We start from the raw sequence: 23004 nt of genomic DNA on the forward strand, positions 1-23004 counted from the left end.
GCCACAGATTCCACCGCGCCCCCCCCCCCCCCCCCCCAGAATCAGGCCCCTGTGGTGGTAGGTGACAGTGGTCTTTTAAAATGGTCAGAACCTATTCCATGCTTGACCTCTTTCCTTGTTTGTTTGTTTGTTTTTGGGGGGGCTTTGTTTTTGTTTTTGTTTTTGTTTTTTTTTTGGTTTTTCGAGACAGGGTTTCTCTGTGTAGCCTTGGCTATCCTGGACTCACTTTGTAGACCAGACTGGCCTCAAACTCACAGCAATCCGCCTGCCTCTACCTCCCGAGTGCTGGGATTAAAGGCGTGCGCCACCACGCCTGGCTTGTTTTTGTTTTTTAAAACAGGGTTTCTTTGTGTAATAGCCCTGGCTGTTCTGGAACTAGCTCTGTCACCCAGGCTGGCCTCGAATTCACAGAGATCCACCTGCCTCTGCCTCTGGAGTGCTGGGGTTAAAGGTGTGCGCCACCACTGCTGGTCCATGCTTGACTTCTGATTATGCAGATAGAAGTTAACTCAGTCTGGGGAAGTTCTCTAGTGGCCACACACACAGCCTCTAGTTCTTGCATGTCCCCTGTGTAGAATCAGAATTAATCTTTACTTTTATTTGTATGCTTATTTGCCTATTTATTTATTGTGCATGTAGGATACACGTGGAGGTCGAAGGGCAACCTGAGGAAGCTGGGAGCCGGGACGGTTTTGACTGCATATTATGTGGGTTTCACCTTATGTGGCTAGGCTTGCCTGCAAGTGCCTTTAACCACTGAACCATTTTGACAGTCCAGCTTTAATCTATAATTGTTGACACGAGTTTTCAGAAAAAAACATCTCTTCCTGATGTCCATATTTTGGGACTTAGCACAAACCACTGGGGGAGAGAAATAGGTCTACAGATGTAGTTTAAAGAAAGTCACGGCAGCGCATGACTTAGAGGAAGACAACTGAGCTCCCCAAACCCCCACCCCCCCTCACCCCCACCCCCACCTCCATCACAACCCATGCTCTCCTTGCATTGCTGAGGATGAAACTAAGGCTTCTCTCATTATGGGCAGTTACTCCACCACCGGACTACACCTTAGCCTCTTTCATATTGCTGCCTGTGTGGATAGTTTTGCAGGTCTGGCCTCCAGCTTCTCACTAGCATTTCCTGTGGCCTCCGATCCTTACCTTCTGTGAGGAAAGACTCCCTCTCCATGCCACAGAAGAGCAGTGACACCTGAACCCATTCCCCAGACTTCTTTCCCTGTGGCCTTTTCCCAGCCCTGGGGGGTGGGGGGCACCCCTGAGTGCAGAGCAGCAGGACAGCAGTCTGCGCTGCCCGTGTGTGCGATCTTTCAGACATCTGTAAGCGATGGGTATGCGGGGCGGTACGGAAGACGTTAGGCTAAGCAGACCCAGGTTCCCAGCCCAGCCATGCCATTTCCCAGCTGGGTGACTTTGGGTAATTGACTGTTTTGTTTTTTTTCTTTTCTCTAAACTTCAGTTTGCTCATCTGTTAAGCAGGGACCGTAGTGGCTGCCTGGCATGGTTTCCGTGGGAGTGATGTGGGACGCGCTCTGTGCATTGTGAGCACTCTCAGAGCACCCTTCTTTTCAGAATGCTGCCTAGAAGGAATGGCTGTAAAGGCCTGTTGGCTACTTGGAGATGACTCTCAAGGTTACATAGCTGACCTTATGATCCTTTAGAGGGGCATGGCAGTGCCCGCCTGTAATTCCAGCACTCGAGAGTCTGAGGCAGCATAGTGACAAGTTCCAGAGCAGATGGCTTCACATGTATGAATTCACAGTGAGACTTTGACTCAAAATGCCCCAAACAAAGTATAACACAAAATCCCTTAACACTATGACTCTGTTGTTCTGTTAAAGCTATACAATACAAACAAACAAACATATTAACACACCTTTAGGTTGTGAGTCCACGGGGCTGAGAAGCATCGCCTGGTAGTGGAGTGAAAGCAAACACAGAGCTGACCTCAGGGCCCCATTTTTCTGGGTCTATCATTTGTATAGAAGGAGAGATTTCCCATGTAATAAAAAATAAAATCCAAAGTGCTCATGGGAATGACATTGTGGCAGGCATAGCACCTAGTGTGCTTGCTTTATTGAGAAGCTGGTCTGGCCCTGTGATTTCACAGTGCAGCACGAACACGCCTAAGTGCTCGTGATAAACCTGGAGGACCAGAGGCTTCACACATCTGCTTCAATTCACATTTGTAAATGAAAGAATTTATTTTTCCCCGATGTAGCCAGGAAATCTGGGCCGAGAGGGCCAGGGCGGGGGTGCTTTCAGATGGGCAGTGTGAACGTTCAAAATGGAATTAATTTCCAGCTTTTAGTTGTGAAACAAATCATAAAGCAATTAGAATGTAGTCTGGTGGGTTTTTTTTTTAAATAAATTTTTAAAAAGTAAAATTAACTCAATTTCGGTCCTCTTTAGGAAAAACACTCCTAGAGAAGTTAGGGTCTGCTCATTTGTGTAGCTACCTTTTGTGTGGTGCAGGTCTGTTACCCTCCATGATGTCTTGTCTTCAGACCCAAGTTGTGGCACGCTCACTAAAGGGCAGTTTCATGGTGGCAGTGGCATAGTAGTGCATAAGATGTGAAAGAACATTAATGCGTGCAGGTGTGCTCATGAGTGTGCATGCGTGCCCTTGTGAGTGCACCTGCGTGTGTGTATGTGCACCAGTGTGTATGAGTGTACATGCCTGTATGTGACCATATGTATACATGTGGGTGCAGGTGTTAGGTGAGTATGTGACTCTACCTATGCACGTGAGTGTGAATGCTTGCAGGGAAGCCTTGCTCTGTGCCTGCATAGGTGAGCATGGATATGTGCATGAATGCATACATTGCATGGGTGGGAGAGTTTGTGCATATATGTGGGTGTTTGGGAGTTGATCTGTATGAACCCACATGTAGGGGAGCTGCAGAACAATCCAGCAGAGTGGCCATCACGTGCCGGCATTGGCCAACTCTCACCTGTGCTCTTTGCTCCAAGCTTTCCCACCCAGCTTCCCCCAGGAGGCCCCCTACACTGGTCCCTGTGTGGCTCCTTTGTGGGTTTTAGAGCTGGTTTTTCTAGACCCCAGCGTCCTCTGCTGGGAAAAGGACTGCAGAACCCGCCTCATTGGGTTTCTGTGGGGGTGCAGTCACCTCTCTGTGTACCCCAGCAGGGTGCAGTGAAACCCCGAGGCCCTGAAAACCCTCACCTCTGTCTTGCTAACCTGGAGTCATGGTTACAACACTCTTAGTGTCTAGTGCAGAAGACCTGTTGGGGACCTCACTAGCTATTCCCCGGGGCCAGAGGACATGGAAACTCACTTGGCCCTGCTTCTGGGTCCCCAAAGCCTCCTTACTGCATTTTTAAAAAAAGTCCTCATAGGTTCTGGTGGGCTGCCTGAAGGAAGAACAGAGTCCGAATGGGGGTGTCTGTGAGACCTGGTCGGCATTAGTGTGCTAAGCTACCATGACAAAGCACCACAGACTGGGTGGCTTGAGTAGCAGGAATGTATTTTCTCTCAACTCTGGCGACTAGAAGTCTGGCATCACCGTGTTGACAGGGTTGGTTTCTTCTGTGGCCGCTCTTGGCTTGCACATGCTGTATCTGCCTGTCAGCTTTCCTCTGTGTGTATCTGTGCCTCAGATCCCTCTTATTAGGACACTGACCTCTTGGGACAGGGTCTACTCTTGTGTCACTTTATTTTACCTTAATAATTTCTCCAAGGCCCCATCTTCTAATATGGCCACATTCTGAGCTCCTGGGGATCAGGACTTCATCACAGGAACTTGGTGGGAACCCCATTTAGCCCATGGCATCATCAAATTCAGGCTTGATGTGTGAAAGGTAACTACCAGGCATGATCAGCCCAAAGCATGGTGACATGATGTGTCATTTACAGAGGCTATGCTCCAGAACCATTGAATCAGTCTACAAGGAAACACCAAATATTTTTTATATGTGTGCATATGTATGCAGGTGGCAAGGGGAGAGTGGCATAGATTGACCTCAGCTGTCTTCCTCAATAACTACCTTATTTTTTTTTCTTAATTAAAATTAGATTTTTGGGCCAGTGAAATGGCTGAGTGAGTTAAAAAAATACACCTATCATCTATCTGTCTGTCTGTCTGTCTGTCTATCTATCTATCTATCTATCTATCTATTCTATCATGTGGAACTAGGGCTGGTCATTGAACTTGGGTTATCACCTTTACCCACTGAGTCTGCTCACCTCATTTTTAAAGATCCTGGAGCTCACCAATTAGGTTAGACCAGCTGGCCCCCAGGCCCTAGGGACCTCCTTCTCCCCAGTGCTGGGCTTACTATCTTACACCTTCACACCTGACTTTTCTTGGGTTCTGGGCACCAAAGCCAGGTCTTTCTCCTTGCATGGCAAACAACTTTGCCCACTGGGCCATCTCCCCAGGTTATAATGCTTCATGTAAAACTGTATAATGTTGTGTTCGGCTATATTCACAGCTGTCCTCAGCCACCTGCAGCCCACCTGCTTGGATGCAGGATGCTGGGGAGAGCTGGAAGCAGAGAGTTTATGCTTAGGGATTTAGGCAGGGCCGGACAAGTGCCTGAGACAGTGGGGACTTAGCTTTTCTGTCTCCCAGCAACCTGAGGGGGTCTCCTCAAGCAGCCAAAAGCTGTGGTGAAAACCATCTATCCAGAAGGAGGGCCTCAGAAGGGATTTCTTCCTGTCAGTTTCATGTAAAGAACCCGCACAGTGGGACCGATGGGAAGTGATGCGTACCCTTCAAAGCAAATGAATAGGGACACAAATGGAGGATTCCCGAAGAACTGGGTTTTGTTTGTAGACCACCCCTTTCAATACATTAGCATGCATTTGGGAACGCGCAGACCTCAGGAAATCTGCCTGCTGATGTGGTTTGGAAGAGAGTCACAGCGTGCTGATGGGAGTCACTGATTAAAGCCACATTCCTTCCAGAACAGTCTGGCAGCCTCTGCCAAATGCCTGGGCCAGGCTAGCTGCTCTCTAGTTTGTGTTTGCCTTTGCAGGGGAGGTTTTACCTGGTACTGGGGTGGGATTTGAAGTTCAGTGAGGTGCTCACTGACCCCAGGACCCCTGACCCCTGACCCCCAAACCCCCAAAGCCTGAGGAAGTTGGCACCTGGAACTTTTTCATTGTTGTTTTTCTTAATTTGTGATTGTCCTTCAAGGGCACTTAGTTAAATTGTACAACTTGATACACTTAGACACTTTCACACTTGGGAGAACTTGATACATTTAGATACATTTGTACACTTGGGACTTTGCCAACAATCAAGTTCTTGCCTGTAGCTGCTGCGCTCCAAATTTCTTCATGCTTGCTTGACGTTTCTTCCTTCCATCCCTCTGCCAGCCCATCAAGAATCACAGAATTTCTGTTACTTTTGATTGGTTTTCACTCTGTGTAAAGAACACTTATTTACTTAGGTTGTGAAGGATGCATGTGGGTACCTATGCATGTCACAGCAGGCATAGTGAAGTCAGTGGACAGCTGGCAGGAGTTGGATCTCTCCTTCCACTTTGTTGGTCCTGAAAACTGAACTTAGGTTGTGAGGCTAGGCTGCAGACGCCTTTCCCTAAAGAGCCATCTCGATGGCCCTTGTTTTGGGTTTTAATACAGGATCTTACACCATCCACCCAGGCTAGCCTCCACTCATGTCTAGGCCAGACTGGTTTCCAGCTTACAGTGATCTTTCTGTCTGAGTGCTGGGATTAGAGGCGTGAGCCATTGTGTCCAGCCAAGACCCCACTCCTTAAACCAGGTTAGCCTAGGACTTCCTATGTATCCCAGAGTGGATTTGAACTCATGGCAGTGCCTGTGTGTGTGTGTAGGTTTGGTGTCAGGGTTAGATTGCCTAAGCATGTGAGAGCTCTTCCCCACAGGTATGTTTGCACAAAGCCATAAACTCCTTTATAACCAAAGCCAGGCTCTGCAGGTGTGCCTGTCATGTCACACTTAACATAGATCAGGGGACAACTTTGGGGAGTTGGTTCTTTCCTCCACCAGGGATTCCAGGGATCAAACTCAAGTTGTCAGAAAGCACTATGACCTGCCGAGCCATCTTGCCAGCCTCTGTGTTCTGGTGAGATTCTTGGATAGATGGCTTTATATCTCTCATCAAGTTAGACAACATTCTTGAACATTCTCTTCTCCTTCGGTGGCTCCCACCACGTGTAGTTAGCCTCCATAAGCTCCATGGTCACCCTCGCTCTCATCTCTCTCTCTTTTTTTTTTTTCCTTTTTAGAAAGTTCTTTCTGTGTTCGATTTGGCTTCTTTCTATTGTCTCCAGGTTCACTGGTCTTTTCTTCTGCAGTTAATCTGCCACTACGCCCTCCGTCGTGTTCTTCATCTCAGACGTGGCCATTTGCACCTTCAGGGTTCCAGTTTGGGTCTCTGTAATGCCTTTGGCATTTCTCTTTCTTGAGCACATGCTCTCCGTTGCAGTGGTTGCTCTAGGCCTGCATGTACTAGCTCCCACAGCTGGGGCCGTGGTGGAGTTTTGACAAATTGATCTTTCTCATCCTGGTCCCAATTTTCCTGGTGGTGATTTCTAATGAGTGTTGGAGTTTTAGAGTTTCTATACTCATGAGCTTTGCTGTCGAAGCTCAAGACGCGGTTTTAGGGCCTGAGGGTGGAGCTCAGTTGTTGTTTGTTTAAATCACATTTTAGTATGTGCGAATGTATTTGCGTGCATGCTCTTGTGTATGTCTCTGGGGGGGGGGCGGACACTATGTGTGTCTGCATCTGTGTTTGTTTGTGCATGTGTGTGCGCGTGTGTGCACGTGCATGCGTGTGTGCCTGCAGGGAGGGCTGCGGGGGGGGGGGGGCTCATGTTCCATGGCACATGTGTGGAGGTCAGAAGACAACTTGCTAGGGGCAGTTCTCGCCTTCTCCCATGAGGGTCCCAGGGCTGAGCTCAGGCTGTCAGGCTTGGCAGTCAGCCCTTGCTTTTACCTGCTGAGCCATTGTGGGCCCATAGCTCAGTCTGAGGAGTGCTTGTCAAGCACACATGAGATGATCCCCAACACTGCATAAACTGAACACTGTGGCTCATGCCAGGAATTCCAGCACTTGAGAGGTAGAGGCAGAGAGACAGGACCTTTAAAGTCATCCTTAGCTACTGAGGGAGTTTAAGGCCAGCCTAGCCTAGAGATCTTGTCTTAAAACAAGCAAGAGAAAAAAAAAAACTTTAAAAAACAAAACAAGAAACGTGGCCCAATTTCCAATATAGTGAATTAATTTATTTTTGTTGCAACATGGGAGTGCATGCAGATGTGGATGGCATCAGACCGTGGTTCACTATGGCCTTTTGATGGCAGGTGTTATGCGTGCCACAGTAGGCGCGCTCACATCAGCATCACCACAGACGTGTGTAAGGCACTGTGCTGTGATCATAACGATGATGTCACGGACGAATGTTTTAGCTCCATTACAGTGTTACAGGACACTTGTTTATGCTGTTGTGGCCCATGACCTAACCTGAGCCTGATTGTTCCCGCCTGCTGAGGCAGGACCCTCTAGATGCCTGATGGCGTATTTTGGAGACTGTGTTATGTAGTCCACTTCTGGACAGCGTGTCCTCGCTTCCCTGAGTGTGTTCCTGCTGCCATTCCCTGTACTGATGAAGTTTCCTCACCCACTTACACTCTCTAAGGCTTAACTTAGTACCTGGGTAGACCCTCAGCAGCTCTCTGTGACTGTCTCACAGTGTGGACATGCTCTCCCAGTGATGGCTTTGGCTCCGAACTGGGGTCAAATTCAGGCTTCCAGCTTTGCTTGCTCATAGCTTGCTTCTTGCATGGCCATAAACCAACCTCTCGTTGCCCTGAGTTTGTGTCCTTTTTTTAGCTCAGCTGTGCGTGTAAAGCACTTTCAGAGCTGTTCATCTGGAGCCCTGTGAGAAGCCGCTTAGCCGACTACAGCACATGGTTTATGTGTGCTTGCTTTTGTCTTTACCTTACAGTTTGCAAAGTTGCTTGCTCCAGCCACACCAGCACCTTCTCCAAGTTTCTAACATGCAGCAATTTTTGCCTCGTGGTTTTGCCTTCCATGATTCAAGTTGCCCATGACTAATGACAATCTGAACATAATGACAAAAATTTTCAGAAACAAACTGCTCGTAAGTTTTCAGCCGCCCGCTGCTCCGAGTAGCCGATGAAATCTCACACCACCCTGCTGACTCTGGGATATGGCTCATATTTACACGGTATGTGCTACCCACCGGGCATTTTCATGGCTGGGTGACTTAGGGTCACCTGAAGCACATGGTTGTCCCTTGAGGAAGCATCTGAAGGTCACTAGCACCCTAACTCTGTGTCACAATGCCTGTGCCATTCTCCTCGCATTGTCATAGCATGACAGGAAAGTCAGGTCAGCACAATCCAATATTCTGAGAGAGCGCAGCATCAGCATCATGTTTGTTACAGTGTATCTCTATAATTGTCCTATTTTATTAGTAGTTATTATGAATCTCTTTCTCTTTTCTATCTGGTGAACTTTATCATGAACATGCGCAGAAAGCTTTTGTTTCTATAGGATTTGGTACTGTTTGCAAGTTTAGGCACCCACTGGGGCTCAGGGCAGGTGAGGGAGGCCTGCTGGGCAGTGTTGATGCAGTTAGAGTCATTGGTCATAACCTGCATTCTGTCTTGGGAGTCTCTGGCTTCCTGGGTGACTTTTAGCTTTAGTTGGTTTCCAGCCACTAAAGTCCATGCTCTCTGAGGTGCAGCCCTAAGGCTTTTGACCAATACATAGTCCCGTATTCACCTGCTTCTTACAAGCTGGCTCAGCATCCTGTGTGACCTCTTGTACTCAGTGTCTTTCCTTCTGTCAGCCTTTCTCAAACGTAGGCCTGATTTCTAACAGAACAGTTTTGGGGGGGGGCATGTGTGTATGTGCATATGTGTGTGTGTGCATGTCATGCATGTACATGTATGCATGTGTACATGGAGCTCAGAGGTCAAGCTCAGCTGTCATTCTTCCGAAGCACTTACTCACTGGGACCTGGGATCCACCGATTTGTCTAGGCTGGCTTCCCAACAAGCTCTGAGAACCTACCTGTCTGCTCTCCCAGCACTGGCATTGCAAGCATGTCATACTGCACCTGGCTTTTTACACGGATGATGAGGATCAAACTCAGGGCCTCACAGTTGCATAGTGAGCATTTCAGCAACTGAGCTGGCCCCATAGCTTTTGGGAGACATGAAAATTGTCTGGAAACAGAGGTCATCTGGCTTTGGCTTGGAGTCAGCTGATACCAAGATTTGGATCTAGACCTGACATTTCACATCCTTGTCCCAATTTTCCCGTCTGTAAATGGGTATGACCAGGAGCGCTGAAGGCTGTTGGCACAGGGCCTGCCACATACAAATCTTCAGTTGTGGTCATATTTCAGTGCTACTCACTGTCAGCAGCAGCAGGAGCAGCAGCAGCAGCAGCAGCAGCAGCAGCAGCAGCAGCTTCTCAGCATTTGGGATGGCGGGGCACATGCTGCACCTAAGATGGCTACAGTGATGGTGCCTGTGTGCACCTTTCCTCCTGAGGGAGAAAGGAAGGCAGAGAGTGTGTGGCAATTGTGATTTGGTCACAGGTAGGTAGGCCTTTGTCCTGATGGTTGTGGAACCTGTGTATCTCGATCCTGCAGTGGACTGTCCTGGAGAAGACAGGACATCTGTTTGTTTGTTTGTTTGTTTGTTTGTTTGTTAAAGAAAGTCTTCAGTTGAATCATAATTCCAGCACTTGGGAAGTGGAAGCAGGAGAACTTGGAAGTCATCCTCTGCTATGTAGCAACTCTGAGGCATAGATTATCTGAGATTCTCTCTCAAAACAACAAAAATTGACTGAGCATGGCAGCCCATGCCTTTAATCCCAGCACTCAGGGAGCAGAAGCAGGCAGATTCTTGTGAGTTTGAGGCCAGCTTGGTCTACTTGTCAAGTTCCAGGCTGACCATTACCATATAGTGAGACCCAGTCGCCAAAAAGAGACTCTACAGGGCCATCTCAGAAGCTCCATTGGCTCTTGTGCAGCTTCTAAAGTTTTTGTGTTCTTCTGAAAAGACAAAACCAGAACAGCACAGAACTTATAACAGTTTTTTTTTTTCCTTCTGGTGTTGAAGATCAAACCCAGGACCTTGATCGTGTGTGGCAAATGTTCTGCTATGGAATATTGCTAGAATAACTTATGTGAGAGAGAAAGAGAGAGAAAAGTGGGGGTGGGGAGGGATGGAGGGAGGGAGATTGTTCCCACTTTATGTATTGAGGTAGAGTCTCTTGAATGCAGCTTGCTCTGGGGATCACCACTTCCCTTAAGCTGGGAGTACAGGGGGGCTGCTGAGTCCACCCTGAACTCCAGTCCTTACCCTTGCACAGCAAGTGCTGCTGAGTCATCTGCCCAGACCCAGAATTAACTCTTTAAAGAAACGCATCACTGCAGTCTCACTGGGTTCTGTTTGGATGGTACTTGGGTTGTATTATAAACCTGGTTCCTGTTACACTCATCTTCCTGATGCTATTTCCTGACAGTGATGGCTTCATCAAGGGAATCTCTATCCTTCCCTGATCTATAACCTCTCCGTGTGTGTGTGTGTGTGTGTGTGTGTGTGTGTGTGTGTGTGTGTGTGTGTGTGTGTGTGTGTGTGTGTGTGGGAGAGAGAGAGAGAGAGAGAGAGAGAGAGAGAGAGAGAGAGAGAGAGAGAGAGAATATGCAAGAGAGAGAGCTTTTGTTGATTTATTTGTTGGGGATTATTTTGGAGAAAATTCCCTAGAGTGGGAATTTTCAGCCAAAAGATAGGAATCTTTTATGGTTTTATTTTATTTACAGCATTTCACAGTAATAAATCATTGCATACTTTTATTGTTGTTTTCTTTTTGTCTTTGAACTGGGGTCTTACTATGTAGTCCATGCTGGCCTGGAATTCTGGGCCTCAAACAATCCTCCTGCCTCAGATGCCAGAGCAGCTGAGCAGCTGGGACTACAGGTGTGTGCCACAATCTGCTCAATTCTTTTAAAAAATATATTTATTTTTATGATTTTAAATTGTGAGGGAGGATACTTTCCAGGCCATTAAAAGTGTTCTTAGTAGGTTTTCGACTCAGACCATTGGTCCTGGGCTGTTCTAGCCAGTGGCAGCTTGAGCTTGGCTGAGGTTGCAGTTCTGTGAACCCCCAACTTGATACTGTTAGAGAGAAGAAAGGGTTTGGGTCTGGTAAGGTGGCCTACTGGGTACAGTGCCTGTGAAGTAAGCACGAGGACATGAATCTGGATCTCTACCACGTGACAGGGCCTAGGGTGGCCACCAACACCTGTGACCTCTACATTCAACACCTGGGGCTCCTGGCCAGCCAGCCTAACCAAAATCGTGAGCTGCTGTCTCGGTGAGAATGTTAAGGTGAAGATACCTATTGTTGTCCTCTGGTTTCTATACAGGTACATGTGTGTGTAACACAAATACACCCACACACCCACACACACACCCACACCCACACCCACACACACACAGAGGATCCTTGTTAAAACGTTGTATGGCATCGTCAATTCTAAATAAATCACAGCAAGTGGGATTGTATAGCCATGGACCAGGGTGAGCAGTCAGTAGATCAAGTCTTACCAAAGGGGAACTCTGGTTAAACTTACCAGACAGGACAGGACTTTTGCCAAAGATGGGGGCCAGGGAGGGCAGACATCACATGGGGCTGATGGAGAGTGAAGAGAACTCGGATGCCAAGGCTGGGGCAAGTGTTGGGAGACTGCTAAGCTGGGTCATGTCTAGCACTGAATTTTACAAGGAAGCACAAAATGGACCCCAAAGAAAGCTCTGAAGCTTGACTTTGGTAGCATAAGTCTGAGTTCTATCCTTAACACCAGTGAGAGAGAGAGAGAGAGAGAGAGAGAGAGAGAGAGAGAGAGAGAGAGAGAGAGAGAAATCTCCTTTGAAGAGTGGTGTGTGTGTGTGTGTGTGTAGGCCAGAAGAGGGTGTCCAATCCCCTCTAGCTGGAGTTACTGGTAGTTGTGAGTTGCCCAATGTTAGTTTTCTGTAAGAGCAGCAAGTGCTCTTAACTACTGAGCCAGCTCCTAAATTTGCATCTTTATGTCTGAACCCAAGCACCAGTACCAGTACTGGTAAATGCACTGTTTAACTCAAATTAACAGATTAGTACCTTTACTATGTTGGCTTTTAGGGTTCCTAACCACCCCACCCCACCCTACTCCCCTTGTGCACACCTGAAAGGGAAGAGTTAATGCCCTCCCATACCCTTTCAGGACTTAAGCAGCCGGCTCATCTGGAATGAGATGGTGGGCCAGCCGCTTTTCTTCCAACCTTGCATCTCCTCACTTTAATTCTGGCCCTGGAAGTTGCCCCATGGCTGGTTAGCTGAGCGGTGTGGCATGCGCTCAGTTGGTAGGAGGTCCTGGATTCAATTCCCAGCAACCGAAGATTTGCTAGGAAGTCATATCAGGCCATGAGCACAGCAGAGCTGTCCCTACGAGCTGCACTGTAGCATACCATCCCTGTGGCGTTTCTTTTCTTCTCATCCATGTCCAGCACAGGGCTGGGCATGCACGGAGACTTTTGTTAAATTCTACTGAACCGAATTATCTAGGCCAAGGATCCCCAGGGAAGGAAGAAAGGGAAATGTCATAGTGAATTAGGCCAGGGCTCCCACATCTAAGGCTATGGTATAGAGGGTTAGTGGAGCTTCCTGGGTGGGGAGAAGGCAGCTCTTAGGGAGCCCAGAGAACTGCTGTAAGGGCCAGTTTTAATTACCCATGTCCCAAAGCCTCTTTCATCCACCATCCCTTCCCTTCAGCTTCCCTTGCCTGACAGGAAGGCACCACTGCTGCTTTTTTTCCCTTAGGCTTGAATATGGTGTAACGCAGCAGAGATCTGATGCCTTCTGTTGGGGAGTCATCATCAGTAATATTCAGAATTGTTCAGTGTTTATTGTTGCTTCCCTTCTTGTTAGAAAAACCGCCTGTAGAATGTGGTGACCTTTTAAGGAGTGTTCTGGAAACCACCACCGCCGCTGTAGATCATTCAGTACCACTGTGGAGTTTCCCACCTCTCTGTTCTGCAACTGATCTTCTCCTCTAACTTTTTGTCTTCTCGGTTCAGAAGTTTGAAGGTGTCGCCAAGCTCCGGACAGTTCGGGAAGCCCCCTCTGAGTGCATCTGTCCCCCAGGTAAGATGGTTCATTCCTTGCTGGCTCATGACCCCTGGACGCCTGGTTCTTCTTTCTGCCATACAGCTGCAAAATGTTCAGCCCTGCCCTGCCTCGCCCCAGTGAAGAGCATGTTCTGGTGGTCCAGCCTGTGGCCCTCCGGGGACCATCCTGGTACCTCCCCTTCTTGGTTTCCCCCTGGCCGATGGTTTGTTGAAGACTCCAGCCACATGGGCTGCTAGGTTTTGATCAGTCGCGTTGGCTGGGGTACTCAGGGAGTATTAAACCTGGCTTGGAATAAAGGCTCAATGGTGGGAAAATACCGGCCCTCCGAATGAGTCTGCAGAATGAGCCAACATGAGGCAGCCTTCCTGCCCTGTGACTGTTGTGAGCTCAACTCTCACTGGGACTGGGAGGGAATAATTGGTGAGCCTTCATTTTGGTTTTGGTGTTACCGCTTTGGGTAGAGGAAGAGGATGGGGCCAGAAAAGTAAACCTGGGCACTTGGGTCATTGCGTCTCTTTGTTTTGATGGTGTGGAGTAGAAGGGCCATGGATAAAATCAGGGCTTCTGAGCACCCTATCCGTGTGGCTCAAATCCAGATGCATAGTGAGAATGAGCTGTGTGACCGTGACTAAGAGTTTGGTGAAGAGTTTCTACTCTGGCCTTTCAGGGTTAGACTGATCCTTGCATAGGATACTGTGTGACCCAGGGAGGGAGAGGCTCATGGCAATGTGCCTCTTGCTAGAAGTGTTCTGCACATATATACACACACACACACACATATAATACATACATATATATAATATAATATACAATAATATAATATATATATATGTTCGTATGTGTATGCATATGTATGTGGAGCCAGAAGTTGATGGTGGGTGTCTTCTTCAGACACTGTCCACCTTCGTTTATTGAGACAGGGCTCCCGCTGAACTTGGAGCTATGCTGGCTGACCAGGAGCTCCTGGACCCACCTGTGTCTGCCTCCATAGCACTGAGATGACAGAGAGTGCTAACTCACAGACCTTCTAACATGACATCTGAACTTGGGTCCTTTGCTTGGGATGCTATGACATCATCATCTAAGCCATCTCCCCAGCCCCGAGAGGTGGCTTTTGTAACTGGTATAGAGCATGTGAAAACAGAAGCAGTGTCCCCTAGCAGCACCGCCCAGTTCACTTCAAGGTACCCAGACACTATTCATGTCCCTGAGTCAGAAGCTTCCTCTGCAAAAGTGGATCTGATGGGAAATTCTGTCTCTGGACTTGCTGGAAGATTTTACGGTTGAGTCGACACTGAGGGTATCTCTCTGTAGCCTTGGTTGTCGTGGACTTGCTTTGTAGACCAGGGTGGCCTTGAACTCACAGAGATCCGCCTGCTCCTGCCTCCTTGAATGCTGGGATTAAAGGCATGTACTACCATGTCTGGCTGGATACTGAGTGAGGTTCTAAAGAGAAAAAAGAATGTTGCCAGTAGTGACATTTGTCAGCCAGAATTCAGAAAGTATATTTAAATGGGGGGAAATTTAGATACATAAATGAATTTTTTGGGTTATCTATAAAATATGTAAAATTAGGTTACCTTTCTTTCTTACTGTTGTGTTATATTTAGTCCATTTCCATAGCCTCTGATCTATGGACTAACCAGGGATTCAGCCAAACAGGGGTTAAAATATCCTGCCACTTTCTAACAACCATAACAGCTACTTGTTTATTAAAAGCCATCTCGAGATGATTTAAGTATATAAGAACTGGTGTATAAACCGGAGCAAATATAATGCATACGCAAATGAAATGTAAATGTATATGCAAATACACTCTGTTTTATATAAAGGACTTAAGCACCCTGTAGGGGGATGGACAGGTTCATCGAAGCACTCTCCTCTGTGTGTGTGTGTGTGTGTGTGTGTGTGTGTGTGTGTGCAGACACCCTCAGAAGCCAGAAGAGGGCAGTAGATCCCCTGAGGTTAGAGTTAGAGGTGGTTATAAGTCATCTGATGATGCTGCTGGGAACCAAACTCTGGTCCTTGGAAGAGTATCAGGCACTCATAACCACTGAGCCATCTCTCTAGCCCCTATAAGTGTGTTTTAAAGCTGGGGCGCATACCTATTCATGAGATCTAGTTTAACATTTAGCAACCAGCATTTTGAATTTCTAAACTGTTAGAAGTGACATTTAAAAAATCCTAGGGTAAAAGTTTGATTATTGATATTTGTAGGTGTGGCCTACAATGAGACCATTGCCTGCTGCCGTGCTAGCTAACAGGATGTTCACACGTCTCAAATATGGAAGAGAGATGGAAAGAGGAGGAGGGGGTGAGACGGACTTGCTTCCGTGGTCCTGAGGGTGCCTGGCTGCAGTGCTGCAGTCCTTGTCACTCTAGGGATATAGCAGCAATGTCTCACCACTGCTGCCTGTGTCCACATCTTGTCACACCCCCCTCCCCCGGCACAAATTCTAGCTTAAGCCTTTTGAGTCATTCTTACACAAAGCCCCAGAAGTCTGTCATGCATTGCTTGAGACCAGAAAGACCCTTTACTGCAGCACCAAGGGCCTGAGTTCACCCCCCACCCCTTCTCTTTAAAGCTCTGATCAAAGGGCCTTGCAGACTTTAGGGCTCTGGAGCCTCAGAGGGTCCTCTGTAGCTTGGATTCCCATCTGATCTGAGACACAGGCAGGTCACCATCCAGCTCCTTCCCACGGCCCAAGGAAACAGTATGATCTTTTGTGAGGTCCTAGCAGAGGGCAGGCAGATAAGCAGGGCCAGAGAGGGGCTGTGCTTGTGTGTTGCCTGTTGTGAGTTGGCTGTGCGGGCGCCGAGTCGCATGGCGGCCTTCAAGCGGTAAGATGACCCATCCCTTATGCCCAGGTCTATTGTGGGAGGACTTTCAGGGCTCTGCTGAGCAGGCTCTGTGGCTTCTGGTGGATGAGGGGGCCCTTGAACCTTCACCTCAGCTACAAAATGACGTAGTGTATCTGATTGATTTCCTTATAAAGATCCTAGTGTTCCTTTCTTGGGAATGAAATTTTATTTGAAATTAGGGTCTTTGCAGTACCCAGCTGTTCGTTATCTGGTGGAGAATGTTCTTCAAGACCCTAGTGGACGCCTGAAGCTTTGGATAATATCTAATCCCATATATGTGTATGACATTCCACATACACCAAATTTACATAATTGCATATATGCAAATATATGGTTTTTTTTTTTCTACACATACATGCTGTTCTGACTAGGTTTACATCAACTTGACACAAGCTAGAGTCCTCTGAAAGGAGGGAACCTCGGCTGAGAAAATGCTTCCATAAGATCCAGCTGTAAGGCATTTTCTTAGTGATTGATGGGGGAGGGCCCATCCCATCTTGGGTGGTGCCATCCCTGGACTGGAGGTCCTGGGTTCTATAAGAAAGCAGGCTGAGCTGAGCCGTGAGGAGCCAGCCAGCAGGCAGCACTCCTCATGGCCTCTGCATCGGCTCCTCCCTCCAGCATCCTGCCCTGCTGGAGTTCCTGTCCTGACTTCCTTCAGTGATGAACAGTGATGTAGCCAAGGTGTAAGCCAAAGAAACCCTTTCCTCCCCAAGTTTCTTTGGTTATGGTTTTTCAACACAGCAATAGTAACCCTAACATGCCTGTGATAAAGTTTGACTTGTAGATTAGGCGTAGTGAGAAGTAAAGAACAGCTATTAAATACCAGAGATACATCATAATGGAGGCTATGTGAATGGGCTCATTCTCTTTCAAAATGTCTTATGATCTTCTCTTTTTATCTAAAGGAAGCACCTTGTAGCTTTCCTTGCAATGTCCAAACTGTCAGCTCAATGCTCTTGCACTGTGGGGCCAACACTAAAAAGAGGGTTGCTTGAGCACCAGCCCTGAGGTACCATGACAACCAATCTGGTAACTGAGATAGTTGCTAGGTAACTAGCAGGGGGATGGCATATACAGCATGGATGCCCTGAACAAAGGGATGGCTCATGAGCTCAGGATGCTGCATCCTGAAAAGGATGATGGGAGACTCTACCACGCTACTCAGAATGGTGTCATTGGGCGTTCCTGAATTACTTACTTCTGGAATTTTCCGTTTAATATTTCTGGACCTCGGTTGACGGGCAGCTAAAAATGAAGAAAGTAAAATCTCAGAGATGAAAGGGGGCAGTTGCAATGATTAGGATTAGGATCCTCCAGTGGCATCTTCCATGATAAGGGTGGGCTCTCCTCAGTGCCCTTGCGCCCTTAGAAGAGACAAGAGAGAGAGACACGAGGCGCAGAGATGCACAGTAAAAGACTGTGTGTCAGTGCAGCCAAGATGAGGTGATATAATAGCAAGCCAGGAGACACTAAAATTTCCTCAGGGCTTCCAGAAAAAGCAGCCCCCCAAACACTCTGAACTTCCAGCCTCCTGAACCGGCAGGGGTAATTTGTACTTTTCATACATATGATTTGTGGCACATGTTGCTGCTACAACCCTGACGATGAAAACAAATGGGAGTGATAATCACCTCCCCCCAAAGGAACAGAGCGTGGAGGTGCATGCTGGGAATTCTGTGTGGACAGTCCCCAAGTAGCAAGTCCTGTTGTTGCTCTTTCATGCCTACCTTCCTCCCTCCCTTCCTCCCTCCCTCCTCCACCTCCCCATCTCCCTCTTCCTTTCTGCTCCCTCCCTCCACTCCTTCTCTCCCCCTCCTCCCCTTGGCTTTGTTCTGAGGTGCCACCTGGGATAGGGTTGGAATGGAAGGACAGATGCCTTCTACTTGTGGGGAAGCCAACCAGGTTGACAGTGCAGTGTGCTCTGTGCACCGGGCTTGCCCTGGCCTGCGAATAGCCATGATGTAGCATTTGTCCCTGAGAAGCCTGGGTTTGGATCTTGAGTCTTCATGGCCCATCTTGTGGGCCCTGGAAACAGGATCCATCTTGGTCTGTTCACTGCTCTTTTGGCATGAGACCATGAATAGATTCCGGCCATCCTTTGTGAACAATGCAATGATGGAAATACATCAGAGCCCATGCCTAAAGTGCCGGGGCGCAGAATGATCTGGTTGCAGTGTGGTTGGGCTCAGGGACAATCCCCATCACTCAGCATTTCCCTCTATCCTTCTCAGGAGGCTTGCTCTATAGGAAGGAGACAGCCAATAGCTGTGGCTGGGTCAGTCCTGCTCAGCACCACCCCAAAGAATCACTGTCCTCCCTCACCAGCCCCACAACTGGGGAGTGTGAAGTGCAGTGGGCTGAACTGTGAGCACTCTTCAATTCATACTTGAAATCCTAACCCTTCCCTGTGCCTCAGGATGAGGTTATATTTAGAGAGGGGTGATTAAGGTGAAACAAGGGCAATGCATATATTTAGAAATATATGCATATACACAAATATACATGCACATGTACACATGTATACACATACACTTGCACACATTCCGACAGGCACATATATATACATGTGTGTGCATACATACATATTCAGACACATACATGCACACACATATACAGGTATACACACATGAACACAGGTGCACACATGCATATACATATGCATACACACACATGCAGCTATGAGGGAGAGTTGACTACTAGAAACATGATATGGGGGGAAATAACTACCTCAGGAAGATCAGGGATCTGTTCCCAGAACAGGAAAAAAAATGCATTCAGCTGGGCAAACAGCAGATGACCCATCAGGCTTGTGGCAGGGACAGCTGGCTAGATGGTTGTTATTGGGACAGTAGACAGATTCTGGGTCTGGCCAAAGATTGCCTCCATCTCAAGCATCCAAGAACTTCGTTTGCCCTCTTTAAGTTTGCTATGCAGTAGAGGCTGGCTTTGAACTCCTGAGCTTCCTGAGGCTACTTTGGAGTTCTAGTATTATAGGTGTGTGCCATGCCCAGAGCTTGCTTCAGCATTTTCATTTGTAAACGAGGGCTTCTAGTAGTGCCTGCTTCAAGGGGTCATGGCAGGATCGGACATATGAATACTTGGGGACAGGCTTTCCTCCATACTGTCTGTGTCTCCATGGATCCATGAGATCCAGGCTGTCAGCCAGCCACTGTCAGAGACAGAGGGGAGAGAAGACAGAGTTAGGGATTGGCTGGGAATGCTCTAGAAGGAAAGAGCTTGGCCAGCTATACCAGCGTGCTCTCCTGGGATATGGGTGAGAAAAACAGATAGGAAGAGAAGTCATATGGCTGGAAACCATTCAATCACACACAACTGGAATCCAGAAGACGTTAAGCACAGCCTGTCACTTCTAGTTAGACTCCACCTGCCCTGGGAAGTCCTAGGAGTTTTCTGGAAAAGTGGAAACCTTGGTCATTGCCTCTCTGCGCCTTTACACACCACTGTGTGGGATTGCAGGGATGCTGCGTGGGATTGCAGGGATGCTGCGAGGGATTGCAGGGGTGCTGTGAGGGATTGCAGGGGTACTGCACAGGATTGCAGGGATGCTGCGCGGGATTGCAGGGGTGCTGCGAGGGATTGCAGGGGTACTGCACAGGATTGCAGGGATGCTGCGAGGGATTGCAGGGGTGCTGTGAGGGATTGCAGGGGTACTGCACAGGATTGCAGGGATGCTGCGAGGGATTGCAGGGGTGCTGTGAGGGATTGCAGGGATGCTGCGAGGGATTGCAGGGGTGCTGTGAGGGATTGCAGGGGTACTGCACAGGATTGCAGGGATGCTGCGAGGGATTGCAGGGGTGCTACGAGGGATTGCAGGGGTACTGCACAGGATTGCAGGGATGCTGCGAGGGATTGCAGGGGTGCTGCGAGGGATTGCAGGGGTGCTGTGAGGGATTGCAGGGGTACTGCACAGGATTGCAGGGATGCTGCGAGGGATTGCAGGGGTGCTGTGAGGGATTGCAGGGATGCTGCGCAGAATTGCAGGGGTGCTGCGTGGGACTGCAGGGATGCTGCGTGGGACTGCAGGGATGCTGTGTGTGGCCTCCAGATGGTGTGCGGGGCTGGCAGGGAAGCCAAACAGGTACATCAGAGGTAGAAATTCCCCACTGGTGTGGAAATCCTCGTGGGGAGTAAACACTCCTTAAACACCAAGCACAGTGTGGAAATCACATCAGAGTCCACTGAGATTTGCTGCAGTTTATGGAGAATGTTGCGGAGTAAAACACGAGTCAGTCAGAAAGCCACTGGTGCTCAGAGCTTTATTCTGTTGGTGTAGAGTAGGGGTGACTTTAGGGAAGGGAGCTTGCACTCCTCAAGCAAGAAATTATGCTCATTTGGCACATTTTTGAAATATATATGTATGTGTGTGTGTATTCCCCAGGAGTGGTAAATCCCAGTTGACATGAATTTATGGAAAACTTGAATGCATATAAAGGTGGTATTTAACCCCAGCAAACAGGGCTGAGGGGGATCTTTGGGTCTGATCTCCCTCCCCTCCTCCTTCCCTTCCCCCGTCCCTCTCCCAGTTTGCTTTCTTTCTTTCCTTTTTTCCCCCTTGAATCTGGGACCTCACATGCTAGGAGAGCATCATACCCCCAAGTTTGCCAAACTCTTTCCTCTCTCTTTAAGACAGGGTAACACTGGCTCAACTTGACTTTGCAAGCCCCCTGCCTCAGCTTCTCCTTTGCCGGGACTATGGGGTGAGCAACTGTGCCTGGTAGTCATTTTTAATCTATTTTTTTTTTTCTGTGCTGGGGATTTGAATCCAGGGCCTTATGCCTGCTGGTCAGCAATGTGTCTCTGAGCATTATCCCCTGCCCTTTAAGTTCTTTAGCTACCGCCCGCCCCATGGGTAGTGCCGGGGATTAGAACCCAGGACCTCAGAGATACTAAGCAAGCACTTCAACCTTGAGCTGAACTCTCATCCCCGACATGTGTGCACATGGATGCGTGTGCCGGAATTCTCTGGAAAATGATCTCATCGCCTTTCCCACGCTCTTCTGTGCACAGATGTCAGTCCATTTGCTTATTTGCTCATTGACTCACTCATATGTCCAGTCCTAGTTATGGTGACACATTAAGGCTGCTAGAAACCGCTGCAAACCCATCGTTAGAGGAAAATGCTGTGGGTTGTAGAATCATAACCAATGTTTGTTTGTTTGTTTGTTTATTGTCTTTTGAGACAGGGTTTCTCTGCGTAGCCTTGGCTGTCCTGGACTCACTTTGTAGACCAGGCTGGCCTCGAACTCACAGGGGTCCTCCTGCCTCTGATAGGCGTGTGCCACCACACTCGGCTCCAACGTTTTAAAAAAGGAGTAAAAGTCTATGCTATAAACAAAAGTCCTGCAGGAATTAAAAGCAAACATGGCTGCAGACAGAGGGTCTACACAGGCAGGTTGGTTTGTAGAGAGTAGAGAGACCTTCCTTGGGAATGTGGGAGCTGTGTAGAGCTTTGCAGACTGGTTGGCATGTTAACCAGCTTATATAGGATCACAAGTCCCTAAGGTCTGGCATCCCAAGCAAGAGAGAAGGGGAGCATGTAGGGGTGATTTAAACCCTTGTTGAAAGGCAGCTGTGGCACGGTGGGGTGGGGCGGGAAAAAGTGAACTGAGGGCTAGAAGGGACTGGACTGGGGTTGTGTGCCTTGGGACACACAAAAGATGTGTCTGAGTGTAGATTATCTTCAAGTGGAACACCCTAGAAACCACAGGAGGACAGACTGGATTGCATATTTGGATCCCTCCCAGAGATCCCTGAGAGGGATGCTGGGGGTGGGGGTGGGGTGGGGTAGAGTGGGGTGGGGGCTGGGGGTAGAGGGAGCACCATCTCTGGTTGATCGCTATGGCAACCCCTGAGCCTAGAGTGGTGCCTGGTGTGTGGAGAAGCACTGAGAAGCACCTGGTAGTGGTCTTTCCCGGGAAGAGGTTCTGAGCAGTTGACAGCGGGCCATGAGTACCGATGCAGAGGGACCAGGACCTGTGGTAGACAGACTCACAAACATGATAAAGTAGGGAAGGGACAGAGATCACAGGAGCTGCAGGCCTCGGGGTGGGGAGTGACGCCTGACCAGAAACAGGAATAGATTCAGAAGGAGACATTGGTGAGCGCGGTTTGGGGGTCATGCCTTTCCAAACTAATTTGTAGATTCACTGATGAGTGGAAAATGATAATTAAAAGTCTTCTCTCCTGATGCCATCTGGCCACTTCGAATCTATTAATTATCGAGTGCACCCAGCCCCATAAAACTCTTGAAATGCAACTAGAGTTTGGTCTTTGGGAGTTGGAGGTTTTCTTGTGACCACCAGAGGGAGCCCATTTATTTTTATTAAATTCTGTAGAACCAGAGTAGGAATTTAATAGACACTTGGGTCACTGAGTCAAGAGGATTGCACATTCAAGGTCAGCTTGGGCTAATGAATGAGTTCAAAGGTAGCCAGGGCAATTTCATGAGACCTTATTTGAAAAAAAAATAAAACAAATTTAAAAGAGCTGGGGTTACAGCCCAGCAGTAAAGTGTGTGCCAGCTTGTAGGGGGCCTGGGAAGGTCCAGCACTACAGGCATGTGTGTGTGTGCGTGAATGCATGTGTGTGCGCACATGTGCGCGCGCGCGCACACACACACACACACATTCCTTAGAATAAGGAACTTCTAGATGCTTAAGAGGAAAACAGAGAAAGGATTTGATGAGTCCCATGGGAGAAGCACTGAAGGGGATGGTTTTCCTTCGATGCATCTGTTTACAGACCCCTACCATCTGCACCCATTACTTACCGCTACCATGAAAGCACGGTCCACAGCATGAGGAAGAGAAGAAATAGTCCAGAGAAGGAGATGAGCTTGCAGTGCTCAGTGACAAACACTGCAAAGCCTGAGCTGTCCAGGAAGTTGCAACCCAGGCTGTCGGGTGTAAAGTGGGAAAGCATGTTGTCATAGTCCCTCATTGTCACGT

General features: G+C 48.3%; 1 protein-coding gene across 1 annotated transcript in view; it reads left to right on the plus strand.

The window, feature by feature from the left end:
- Col23a1 (collagen type XXIII alpha 1 chain) overlaps positions 1–23004 on the plus strand; it is a 287380-nt gene that overhangs the window by 13115 nt on the left and 251261 nt on the right. The window contains exon 2 of the mRNA XM_051167672.1: positions 13120–13186. Coding sequence (XP_051023629.1) covers positions 13120–13186 — 67 coding nt within the window. The remainder of the gene's footprint in view (positions 1–13119; positions 13187–23004) is intronic.

This window comes from Acomys russatus, chromosome 25 (genome assembly GCF_903995435.1).
Source record: "Acomys russatus chromosome 25, mAcoRus1.1, whole genome shotgun sequence".
In the NCBI taxonomy this organism is placed as follows: domain Eukaryota; kingdom Metazoa; phylum Chordata; class Mammalia; order Rodentia; family Muridae; genus Acomys; species Acomys russatus.